General features: G+C 39.5%; 1 protein-coding gene and 1 pseudogene across 1 annotated transcript; one reads left to right on the forward strand and one right to left on the reverse strand.

The window, feature by feature from the left end:
• The first annotated feature begins 723 nt into the window (after positions 1-723).
• On the forward strand, positions 724-2799 carry LOC115685992 (probable aldo-keto reductase 1). The gene is made up of 7 exons (XM_056312112.1): positions 724-818; positions 1001-1168; positions 1274-1477; positions 1584-1756; positions 1886-1982; positions 2089-2242; positions 2324-2799. The coding sequence occupies exons 1-7, from the start codon at positions 768-770 to the stop codon at positions 2518-2520; spliced, it is 1044 nt and encodes a 347-aa protein (XP_056168087.1). The 5' UTR covers positions 724-767; the 3' UTR covers positions 2521-2799.
• A 4198-nt stretch (positions 2800-6997) lies between these two features.
• LOC115685948 (probable aldo-keto reductase 1) lies at positions 6998-10928 on the reverse strand (annotated as a pseudogene).
• Positions 10929-13474: the final 2546 nt, after the last annotated feature.

Genomic DNA, 13474 nt, shown 5'->3' on the forward strand with positions numbered 1-13474 from the left:
CCTACTCTACTGTCGGGGAAAATTATCCAAAAAAATCCTAAACTTTTTAATTTTGCCAATTTAGTCCCGAACATTTTGAATATTTACCAATGCAAGCCTTAATCACTGATACGGATGCTGGCCATCTTACGTGGCACAGTCAGCGTTGACATGGACAATTTTTGCAATTTTTAAAATAATATTTATGATTTTTTTATTTTTTATTTTTTTCTTTTCTTTTTTTATTGTGAACCGTGCGACCCTCGCCAAGTCACAATGCCCCCACTGGCCAATGCCGACGCTGTGGGCTGCAGATCGATGGAGCCCGGAGGGAAATAAGAAAAAATAGGGGAAAAAAAGAAAAAAATTTAAAAAATTTGTAAAAATTGTCATCATCTTCTTTTGGTGATAAACAATAGTCGCACTAGCAATGAAATAATAAGATGGAGAGCCTTTAAGATCAAAGGACGTAAGGATGTTCTCCGCAGGACATTCTCGTGACATACTGGGTGATGCAAATCGCCGAGGATATGATTGCATCTTCAGGACAGAAGGAAAACAAATCGCAATGCCCGTGACGTACTGGGTGATGCAAACCTTAGAGTATCCAACAGCTCAATACATGTCTGCTTACGTGATGGGTCATGGTCAATCGCATTTTGACTGATAACAATCTGAATTTTCCTTTCTTTATCCTCGTCACCTAAACTCCTATATATATGCACGAAGTTTGAAGATCACGAGACCAGAAAATACAGCAAGTAGCAACAAGAAGACATCATCTGAAAATGGCCGGGGTTCAGATTCCGCGAGTGAAACTCGGAACTCAGGGTCTTGAGGTTTGTATTGAAACTACTTCTTAGCTCGTTGAATTTAATGGTGTGCGTACAGGATCAGAATTTCATCGCATCGTTTCATTGCTTGGGGTTGATTAAATTCTTGTGGATTCATTTAAGCTGCTTCATGCCGAGATGTATGAGTTGTCATTTCCTCTTCTTCTGTTGTTTTCAAATACTTGCAGGTTTCGAAGTTGGGTTTTGGCTGCATGGGACTCACAGGTATTTACAATGATCCAGTCCCGGAGGAAGTCGGCATATCGATCATCACCGACGCGTTCGCCAAGGGGATAACATTCTTCGACACGTCGGATATATATGGACCCAAAATCAATGAGATTCTTGTTGGAAAGGTAATGTGAAAAAACCGAAACACACAAAACCGGTAATTTCGTCTGTTAGCTGATACATTTTAGTTATATGGATATTAGAAAAACTTGGTGATATCATTGTCGCAGGCATTGAAGAAGTTGCCACGGGAGGAAGCGCAGCTAGCAACCAAATTCGGTGTGGTGAAACTCGAAGCGGACAATGTCGTGATCAAGGGGACGCCTGAATACGTCCGCTCGTGTTGTGAGTCGAGCCTCAAGCGCCTAGGTGTCGAATACATTGACCTCTATTACGTGCATCGGATTGACACAACAGTCCCGATAGAGGAAACTGTAAGTTCGTTTAGCAACTTTTCCTGCTCGTGGATGATTGCCAATGCTCTATACTGGCTTTAGCGATCAGCAATTAATAAAACCAAATTGCTTTAAAAAAACATAGATGGGGGAACTGAAGAAGTTGGTGGAAGAGGGAAAAGTGAAGTATATTGGCTTGTCGGAGGCTAGCCCCGACACCATACGGAGAGCGCACGCGGTTTATCCCATCACGGCCTTACAGATGGAGTGGTCGCTCTGGACTCGCGAAATCGAGCAAGAAATCGTCCCGCTCTGCAGGTATATTGCTGTTCACCTCCATTGAAGTAGACTTCAAATTCTTTCCCAAGTTGTTCTCCAAAAACAGCCTTTTCCCTTTGTAAGTTGTTTTGTTTTCTAATCTTTTGGCCCCCCTCTCGAAATTTTCAGGGAGCTCGGAATCGGCATCGTTCCATATAGCCCTCTCGGTCGTGGGTTCTTCGGTGGCAAGGGAGTCACAGAAACTGTGCCCGCAAATAGTTCTCTGGTATGTTAACAGTTAATGGGTTCTTTCTTTGATGTTTCACAGCACATACACGATGGTTTAAAAGCTTCTTCGCTAATCCTCGCTAATTTTTCCCCTCATTTCTCAGAGAAATTTTCCTAGGTTTCAAGCGGGGAATTTGGACAAAAACAAGGTTCTTTACGCTCGAATGGAGAAGTTAGCGAAAAAGCACAATTGCACCCCTATACAGCTTGCACTTGCATGGGTTCTCCATCAAGGAGATGATGTTGTGCCCATCCCTGGTGAGGATCGAACTTTTATGACAATCATTGACAGATGACATGTATTGGGATTTCTGTTTTGAAATCATGCGGTTTCTGCAGGAACGACGAAAATTAAGAATCTCGATGATAACATTGGTTCCTTGAGGGTGAAGCTTACAGAGGAAGACGTGAAAGAGATCTCAGATGCTGTACCGATTGATGACATTGCCGGCGATAGGATCAATGAGCACTATGTCCGCTGCTCGTGGAAGTACGCGAACACTCCCCTGAGAGATGGGAAACCGTCAGCTTATTAGATGTCTTTTGAGTGTGTTGATGAAGCATTGTTTGTATCTCTGCTCTCGTTTGCTCCTTGTAACTGCGGTCAGATAATAAAACTCAGAATAGCTTAAATAAGAATAAAATCAAACATGGAAATTCTAAGTTATTGGCTTCTTTAGTGCTCGTGAAGCATTTGTCTGCTGGTTTTTCTGCTCTGATATAATAACGTGCCAGAAATCAAAATGTCAACGACATATATTCATTCTACTGTACAGACAATGAAAATTCCATCAAAAAAAAAAGAAAAAGAGCAGACAATGAAATTAAAACCGCCTAGACTAAGTTGCGGATTCTCTCTCTCTCTCTCTCTCTCTGGCGTAGCAGCTCGATATGGATGCCTCCAATGGCCTTCTCTAACTCTAGCTGGTAAAGTTTGCTGGACGACAGCACGAGCCCTGCAACTGCTTGCATCCGAAAAATACATGCCACACTTACTGTTAGTTGACCGAAATTATCATTTCCCCGGCGTTGTCATGTAAAACATGTTTCTTTTCTACACCTCTTCAATTGAAGTACACACGTACTTTTTTTCTGTCTTGTCTATTCTTAACGCACTTGTTGACATCTAAATTTTAACTAGTCATTTAGGAACAATTGCATAGAAAATTAGGGATTAATTTTTTAACCCCTAAACAAAAAATATAATTAGATGGTATTGCATATAGATATTAGGAGCATTCCATTAATAGTTAATTAGGCCCGTATAGTTTGCATATTTATCAGACCGACGGTGGATGGACTCGAGTGAACGGTTCTGAACTTAATGAAATTGGACTAAGCCCGCGTTCAAGAAAATTCTTGGCCAAGCCCATGAACATTATAAGAGCTAAAATTTTCATTGGAAATTGTCGAGTTGGAAAATATTGATTTGTTAATCTTGATATTATCATTGAATGAATTGACATTATCACAGAGATATTGCAATATTTTCTTTGAATCAAAATAGGAAATAATTGCAAGCAAAAAACCTAAGTTTTGCCTATAAATGCATTCATTGAGGATTCTCTCGGGGGGGCCACACAATTTTATACACGGCCAGGGAGAGAGTCATCCGTGAGAGGAAGAGAGCGAGCACATTCAGAGAGCTTCACAAAGAGCAGCAAAGAAGAGGACAAAGGAGGGGAAGAAGACAACAAGAGAGTGAGGGCCAAGCAGTGGATGTCCCGATCAGAAAGACTTTCGCTAAGGATTGAGAGGAAAAGAACGTGACCTGAAGGAGTTTCTTCCCGACACCGTGACCCAGATCCAGTAACTTTCTTACCCGCAGCCTCGCTGCTCTGGTTGACGCCCGGTCGCTCCCCGACGAGTTTCCGAGCAGTTTATTGCCCTGCGCTTTTGTGGCTATTTCTCGTCGTGAACACTACCATTGCGAGTCTTCTTTTGGCCGCCCATTAGCAATCAGTCCAGCAAGTCTATTGTCGGTCCAGTCCTCGTTTGTTCTTTCACGGCAGATTTTCTGACATCCACCAAGATTCACGCAAAAAGCTATCCCATGCACAAGTGTGCTCTCTGGATGACACATCTGGCATCATCACCGCATGCACTTCTTCACGGGACGAGGATGGCGACATTGGTGATCCGTGAAGCCATACCGACGTGGCGAAGTTCGCGCATCCCCGACGTGCTTGTCCGACATACCACCACCACGAGCTGAGCCGCTCCCCGTCGAACTGCCGCCGCTGTCACCGCCGGTCTGTCGCCGTTGGCCAGCACGCGTTCTGCGATCCGCAAGCCTCAATCCGGAACCGAGTTTGAATTTGGAAGATATCCGCAAATTAGGTAAGATCATTATCCGAATATTTTCCGAAATATTTACTTTCCTAAGTTTTCGGTGTTTGAATATTTCGTGGATATTCTTTGGTGGATTGCTAAATCTTAGAGATATTGTTTGCTCTATCCGCAATATTCGAAAACACCCACAATTGGGAATCATTCGGCAACGTATCTAGACGACTATCCGACCTTATCCTTAAGGTACGATACACGGCGATACGGAAAATCGTTATTTTATCCATAATCACTTGGATACGATAATAGATTTTATTTGCTTTCCAAATTTTAATAATCAACTTTCTGTCGATATCTATAACTCTATAGATATGACCGTTAGTTTGATTTCTTTGCCTTATCTGAATTTGAAGAATCTTGCGGATTGCGTGGATTGTTTGAATGTGCTTGTCATCTTTGTTTGATTGTTTTTTTTTAAATAAAGAAAATCCAAAACATGTTAGTTAGGATTTAAATTAGAAGTTTTGCATGTTTAGGGAATCCTAAATGTATCTAGAAGATAGGATAATTATTTAATTTAAATTAGGACTTAAGACAATTTATTTCCTAGTTTAAATTAGGTGTTATTCTAATCCTAATAGATTATTTACGTTATTTTTAAATTCCGAATTTCCATGAAAATCCCAAAAAGAATGAGTTACTTTAGTACAGATTAAGATAGATTGCATGTTAATTTGAGTAATTTTTTAATTCCGAATTTCATTTGAAAATACCAAAAATAAATCATTTGTCCGTCATTAGAATTAGGTCACGTCGTCGCATGACATATAGTTTGCATGTTAGGCTGCATTAATCACATGTTAATTTTTGCACGTCATTACATATAGATTAGCTTTCATTTAAATAAGTGAAAATCCTAAAAAATATTGAGTGAACTGCTTGTTAATTAGAAATCATATTAGAATTGTTAATGTGATTTTCTAGTTAACAATGCAGATGCTTACGCTGCTTCGAGGTAAGTAATTCTCCCAATCTTGCAATTTATTTAATGTTTTGATTATTGGGTGTTACTTTGGTGGTTTGCGCACCCGCATGATCACCTCACATGCTAGTGACTAAGTTAAAATGGATCCAGACTGCATGCATAAATATTTTTTAAAAGAAAAGGTACCGAAAGGGTGTTAGACTAGATCTAGCGTAATCAAGTCCCCGAGCTTAGAATCTCTAGTTCGTAGGAATAAAACATATCTCCCTATGTTTTATTTAGGTTTCTAATCGACCTACCACAAATAGATTAGTGGCGACTCCAAGCATGAAAACTTTTGCATGTTAAAAACTTAAACCCTGAGTTGCGAATTGGTAGGGCTTGGGAAGGCCCGAGTTAGGCTTAGTCTTAATAATCCATTAGCCTGAGAAATTTTAGGTCGCGACAACACTCAATGTTTCAATGGGCTCATAATTCCTTATTCCGGAAAACAGTACATGTTCCCTCACATATTCTTAGTACAAAGCAAGCACATGAAATTCCCTCGTTTTATGTTCAAGCTAGTTTGTGAATTGTGATACTTTCTGGCCTCGGTCACATACAGGCATAAATGCAAGAGAGCCAAAACAACGCCTCACGTTCTACACAGAACAAGTCGTAAGCTGGAAAATTGCCGTCTCTCGGGGGCACATTCGCATTATTCCACTTGGTAGCGAGCATAGCGCTCATTTATCCAACTCCCGGCAACCTCATCAATACGATGACACCCGAGATTTCTTTCAAATCATCCTCCATGAGCTTCACTCTCAAGGAACCAATGTTATTGTCCAAATTGGTACAACTGTGACAGATTTACACCGAACTAATTTTTTGACCATCAAAAACCGCAAACCGGTATACTTGTGACAAATTTACCCTAAACTAATTTTTGAACCACCAAAAACCCCAAACCAGTATACTTGTGACAAATTTACCATCCATAAAATTGGATTAATACCACGAAAATCACAAATTGGTAAACTTGGGTGAATGTGGAGTTCAGTTAGGCCATTCGTCTAGTCAACAGCCATTTAGGAAGATGTCCGTGATGTGGCTCCACAATCTCTTCGAGATTAGGTCGCTCTTCTCATCCGATTTAGATTTAGGTATAGATTTAGGGTTTTACTCTTCCAATTTAGATTGAGGTTTAAGTCTGGGAGTTCATTATAGGTATTTGATATGTGTTTTTTCAACATATTGATGTTGGTATCTCTGCATAGCGATGGTGATGGGGACGTTGAATCTAGACGCGGATCGCAAGTCGTTGCAAACGAAGTGGGGGATCTCGGCGTGTGCTCATCACTGAATCTGGTGATCGCCGCCGAACGTTTACGGTGACAGATCTGTTCTTGAGGAATGAGAGTGTGCTTTTAGCTACAGACTGTACTTTGTGCTTTGTTATTTGCGTTCTAGTATTTGCTTTGTTCCGCAGTTGTTTGGGATTGCTAGGCTTTTATGCCTTCTATGTACCTCTCAGATATTATTATGATGAATGGAACCTTTCTTTCGACCAAAAAAAAAAATGTTATATGTCACCCAATTCAGTAATTTGACGGTAAACTTTAACAGAAACCAACAAAGGGAAAATTTGTCACAGATGTACCGGCTTGGGGTTTTTGAAGGTCAAAAAATTAGTTTGGAGTAAATTTATCTCAGGAGTACTAGTTCAGGGTTTTTTGTGGTATTAACTTTTTTTTTAATCAAGGCATGTCTAAAATAGAGCAGTTACATACTAGAAAATTGTTTGGCCCCTTGCCACCAAAGAACCCATGGCCAAGAGGACTGTAAGGAACAATGCTGATATCGAGTTCCCTTCGACATTCAACAAGCCGACCAAAAAAAGAACCCCTGTAATTAAGTCCAGCTTATTATCACGTTGTTGGTAAAGTAGCCAACGGTACACATTATGAAGTTTAAAAGTCCGAAATGTGGTGTATAGAGTTTCCTATGTTCTTATTTGTTTTTGGTTCTGAAAGTTACACAACAATACGATGTAACTACAAGCAAAGTGGGACGATCTCTTGCTCGATGTCACAAGTCCCGAAGGACCACTCCATTTGTAAGGCCGTAATGGGATGGACTGCGTGTGATGTTGGCTAGCAATATCACCTAGAGGGGGAGTGAATATGTGATATTAAGAAACTTGGCAAATATTGTAGAATTAAGATAGTCGAGTTTAATACAAGTTGAACTTGGTGAGATAGTGCAGATAGTGATATGATCGGAGAGAAAGAGAACAATGCACATAAAGATTATAGTGGTTCGACTTGGTGTAAGTCTACGTCCACTCTTCAATATGAATAGCATACTAGCTGAATTCCACTAGAAATTATCTTGAAGTTACAATGGAATGTGCCACTTATATTTAAGCACTTCTCCTTGAAACCGGTGCTGCTTATGCCCAAACTGATAGATTTCACTATCTCACATCTCAGCACAAACTATATCATGCCAACGCTTCTCAAAAGAATACAAATTTAATTCTCTCAGAAGGCAAATGTAAAATGTAAAGCTCTCTCTAAATTTGGATTTATGAATTCTTGATCTCGTACCTTCTTATACGCCTTGGTCTTCTTTTATAGTCCTCAACATGCAAAACTTATTGTTGGACAATCTTTCAGAGGATCAATATCCAATCTAGCCGTTGGACAATTATTTAAAAGATCAGGGTCAAAATTACCATAAATTTAGTCGCCCAAACATTCAAATCTTTGGTTTCCAAAAACAGAGCGGCTCATTTATGGAATGTGTCTTGCCTTCATGATGATTGCCAATCCACAAAGATGTTACATTTATATGAATCTTTCCTGTAGATATACTTTGAGATTGATAATCAATTATATCCTTTCATAATTGGAATTCAAACCAGATCACTGAATATCAAAGGATGAGATAAAATATCTGAAAATAATTATCTTGAAGATCATGACAAGATTGACGTCTCGAGTAGTGTAAGTGTTCTGCTTATGTCCACATAGTATGATGGTTATATCCAACTTTCCCAGTCAACTAATAATATCAAGCTTCTTCTTATATTTAGCTATTGCAGTACTCTGCTGATATTTAGCTTCTGCCGATATCTAGCTTAGCCAGTACTGTGTTGATATCCACGCAATACGCTGCCAATATCCACGGAGCAATTGAAACCCATGCAGTAAGTTGTGATAGCCCCATTTTAACTGGTTTTTATTTATATCTAGCCTTTAGTACTTTGTTGATATTCAAGTGATAGATACATCTTGCTTCGTGGTTATATTCAAGTGTAGACTGTTCACCTTGTTCGGTACCTCTAAGTCTCCATGAACTTTCCATTCTTCTTGACTTATTCACCTCCGTAAATGTCTGTCCAATTTTCATTAGTCTTTCACTTCATACTTCATATACCTTTGATATAGGCAAACTACGTCAACTTTACTCTAACTTTTGACTTGTGGCCCTTCCATGCAGATTGGTAATCGTGGCTCTACCTCCCTACTCACCTATCCAAGGTACCTTAAAGCTTTATAGAACTCCCCGTTCTAGGCTTATTCACCCTCTACTCAGTTACCTTTAACTTGTAGACACCTCTACGCCCAATGCCTTGTTCATCATTGATAAAGAACTCATAACTTGTAGCCTGTTAGAACACCATTTGCATAACGACTTATGCATCTTTCATATGGTTACTAAACCATTAAACACATTAGCAGCCTTTGATTATTTTGTCATATTCAATATATTTTAAGGGATTTTCCTAACAGCGTACGCTCTGCTTATGGTGTCGAGGCTCGCCTCCAACAAGTCGACATACTTCACCTTTCCCTCCTCCACCAACTTCTTGAGCTCCTCCATCTACAATTTTCGCAAACTAGCGAATCTTAAGCTCACTAGTTCAAGCATAGTAATTGTTATCGAACTGATGAGAAACCTACTAATCAAACTTACAGTTTCCTCTATAGGGACCCATGTGTCGATCCGATGCACGTAGTAGAGATCAATGTACTTGACACCAAGGCGCTCGAGGTGCGCCTCGCAACACGAGCGAACATAATCTGAGGTCCCTTTCACCACGAGATTGCCATGTTCCATTTTTGCCATGCCAAAGTTAGTGGTTAACTACACCTCCTCCCGTGACAACTTCTTCAACGCATGTACATACGAAGTCACTTATTTTACAATGTTGCTGAAATTCGATCAACTTGATGTAATACTCATCATGATATATCGAAATATACTAAATTTTTCACATTTATCTATTTCGTTTATTATTTTCTCAAATTGGTATTACCTGAGGCAACCCTAGTGCAGTCGGTGCACCCCGTAGCAAAATAAATCCATCTCGCCGCTTGATAGTGTTCACCCGAGTACCTCGTTTGTGTCTGATGAAGCACCCCGGTGGTCAAGTTATGATGATGGCAACATGTTGCCATGTCCAGCTTTTCTTTTCAATGAGGTATTTTTCTGTGCCATGAAGACGCATCTTTGCACAATAACCCTCGCTCAGCAAAGCTTGGCTTATTTTTCTTGTTGTAGCCACACCAACCATATCGGTTGTGTTTGTTCAATTACTTTTTCGACAGCAAAGTCGATAGTTATTCCCCTCTTGAGAAGACGTGTCTGGCCTTAGTTTGGGCAACCCAAAGGTTGAGAGATTACATGCTTGCTGATCTAGTCAAACTACTCACCAGGATGGATCTCTTGAAGTATCTATTTGAAAAACGTGCATTGACCGGAAGGACTGCTAGGTGATGATTCATTTTTTCTAAGGACGCTTGTTGTTCGGCTCCAACAGCAAAGTCGATCGTAAAGGACACGTGTTATTGGCCTCCAATTCTCAACTTTTCACTTTTCATTTCGAGAAGCCGACACTACCACCAAACTTGCCATCGTTAGATGAGCAACATACTGAATCGTCAATGGAAGCTTGGAGCCATCACACATAGCACCACACGCCGCCCCTGCTCGGATCCATTGACCTTTGATTTCGTTGAGAAAAAGATTTCATGGAACTGTTTCGATGTTAAAGATAATTATGGATTTCTCTAAGATAATTTCCTAGGTTAGATAATTTTGTTGTTTCTGTGTAACTCTCACGGTTGCACGTATATCTCCCTTTGATTGTGTATGTCTTGATTGATATATGTTACCTCATATAGTTATATCATAAATCCTAAAAGTAGGTTAATGTAATCTTACATTATGATATATCCCAATATATTGAAATTTTCACAATTCTCTCTTCTGCTTCATTATTCATAACTCGGCTAAAGGATTTCAATATTCCGATTTTGTGCACTACCTTCGCGGCTAGAATATCATTAACTTTGGGTCCATCTACGTCGGATGTATCAAAGAACATTATGCCCTTGGCAAGCGCGTCGACAATGATCGATACGCCAACTTCCTCAGGACCGGATCATTGTAAACTCCTCTTAGTCCCGTGCAGCCAAAACCCAACTTGGAAACCTGCAATCATTCAAAAACAAAAAGAAGATCTTCATATATTTGAGCAAGAAGCTGCAATTGTAAGCCATCAAATGAATCTACAAAAATCATCCCCAAACGAACAAACGATTGTGTTTTCTTAATGTAGACATCAAGACCCCGAGCTCCGAGTTTCACTCGGGGAATCCAATGTTGATCATCGGCCATTCTCGGATGCTCTTGCGGTTGCTACTAACTTGTTTTTCTGGTCTCATTCCCATCAAATTCCATCCATACATATGTAGGAGTTTGAGGGGATCAAGGCTCGAGGGAAACGAGTAAATATGATTAATGACGGTCAAACATTTAAACGTGGATTAAGAATTTATCCTGGACTGAGCTTAGTTTCCTAATCCGCTGCGGCTGCAGCAGCAATACATCCACGTGACAATTGATCTGTTAAGACGTCTTCTATAATCTGTGGTCCTAAGTTAAGCCCTGTTGAATGCAAGTCCATGTTAAACTTATGGATTAATACCATGAAAAATCTGAAATGGATACGTCTATGATAAATTTACCTCAAACTAATATTTTGATCACCAAAAGCCTCAAACTTATATACTTATGACAAAGTTACCCCAAACTAATTGTCTGACCATTAAAACTCCTAACTGGTATATTCACGACAAATTTACCCTCCGTTAGTTTATGTTAAATTGGATTAATACTATGAAACGCTACAAACTGGTCCATATATGACAAACAAAGGGTAAAATCCCAAACTAATACACCCATCAACTGTCACGTATCATCCAACTCAATAATATATACCAGTTTTGGATTTTTGGAAATCGAAAAGTTAGTTTGAGTTAAATTTGTCACAAGCGTATTAGTTTGGAGTTTTTCGTAATATTAACCCTAAACTTAAACATGCGGTTTGGTGAATTTGAATCAAGACACGGAAGTTTATTTGACCCAGTAAAGAAAAGGACAAGTGGCCTTTGACCTTGACCCACTTCTTAACCTGATGCTCGAGAGCGATCTCCATCATAGGCACAGTACTTAGGTTTTGCATCACCTAGTACGTCACAAGGCTTTTTTATGACGTCGATCTTTTCTTTCGGTATAAGTCTAGAAATTAATCATATAAATAGTTTCTGATGGCAATTTGTATGAGAAGTTACGGGGCCCGCATCATTCAGTAAGCTAATTTTGCAAATCAATCTTAATATCCCTAACAATTTGTATTGTTCTTTTCTAATGACGAAAAAGCTTATTTAGAGTTAGAAAAAGCCCTCGTAGGCATGCATGCATGCACCTTATTGTATTGATCTTATTTGCTGTTGACATTTTTGGTATAATGAATATTTGCGGGTTTTAAGTTTATTGTCTTGGAAGAGAAGATCGAGAAGAAGTATGTTACCTTACCAGACATAGCACCAATATGTGAGGAGTGAACAACACCAGGAGAAGGTGAAACTTCAGATTCCTCTGACGTAACGTCACCATCCTCTTCAAGAGCGGCACAAGAAGAATCTACTCCAGAATCTGCTATTCTCACTGTAAAATCTCTAAGAAGAGTTTATGAAACTTGCAATTTTATTGCCTTAGAACCAGAATGCTATGAAGATGCTGCCAAAGAAGAAGTTTGGATAACAGTTATGGAAGAAGAAATTATTCAACTGAACTTGCAAATCTAGAGGTTTAGTTCTGGCGAGATGGGACCAAATTTTTCAACTGAACTTTTAATTACACCATTTAAAAAATATATAAAGAGAAGAATTCAAGTATACAATATAAATATTTTGGGACTAGAAGAGCTGGACCATCACTAGATCCCTTGGTCTGCCAGTATACGAGGAGTTATGAAGTGGTTGTTAAACATTTTATAAAGGGTTAATTTCCCTTTTAATCTTAGAAAGAACTGTATCGATGACGCTCTTCTTAATCAAAGAATTTGTGCGCGATTGATAATCATTACGTTTTCCTGTTTTTCTATTTTTTTGTTCCTGGAAATAGGTTTGGAACAGAAATTCGTTTGATAAAATAATTTCAATTTTTTTATTTCTGGAACAAATTTTGGCCCAGAAATAAATTTGGAATAGAAATGAGAAGTTAAAATTTTATACTTTTCTATTTCTAGAACAGAAACAAGAACAACAACTCTATTTTATTGCTCACCCTTGTTGTCCACCGCTGACAACTCGCCGCTGGCTGCCCATCGGCTGCCCGGCGCTCGCCGGCCGTCCGTCCGTCGCCGCTCACCGGCCATTCAACGCTGCCCACCCGCCACCCCTGCCCCTCGTTGGCTGTTAACCGTCACCTGCCGCCACTCACCGGCAATTCGCCGTCACCCGGCTGTCGCTGTTCGCCATCGCCCGCCCACCGCCGCCGGCCATCGCCCCCGCCACTGGAAACAGAAATTTAAGAATAACCTATCAAACGAATTTCTATTCCGGAAATAGAAATTATATGTTATTATTAAACGCTACGTTTTGCTCAGAAACTCGTCCGAGAAAGAGAAATAGATTTTCTATTTCTAGCCAAAAATAGGGCCAGGGAAGAGAATTGTTGTTATTCGCGCCCTTAATATAAGTTTGCTTTTGAATTAAATTTACATAAGCAGATCATGCGAACAATTTTCTTCAAAACTATTTTCAACATCATGATATACATAATTATTAAAATATATAACTCAACAGGTAACCAGGGTAGCTCGTAACATTTTTACGCAATATATCATGTGAAAAACACTTTTCTTATTAATTAGTTTG

The sequence above is a fragment of the Syzygium oleosum genome, unplaced genomic scaffold, assembly GCF_021117445.2.
Source record: "Syzygium oleosum isolate NSW1041296 unplaced genomic scaffold, Sole_v2.1 Sole_v2.06, whole genome shotgun sequence".
Classification (NCBI taxonomy): domain Eukaryota; kingdom Viridiplantae; phylum Streptophyta; class Magnoliopsida; order Myrtales; family Myrtaceae; genus Syzygium; species Syzygium oleosum.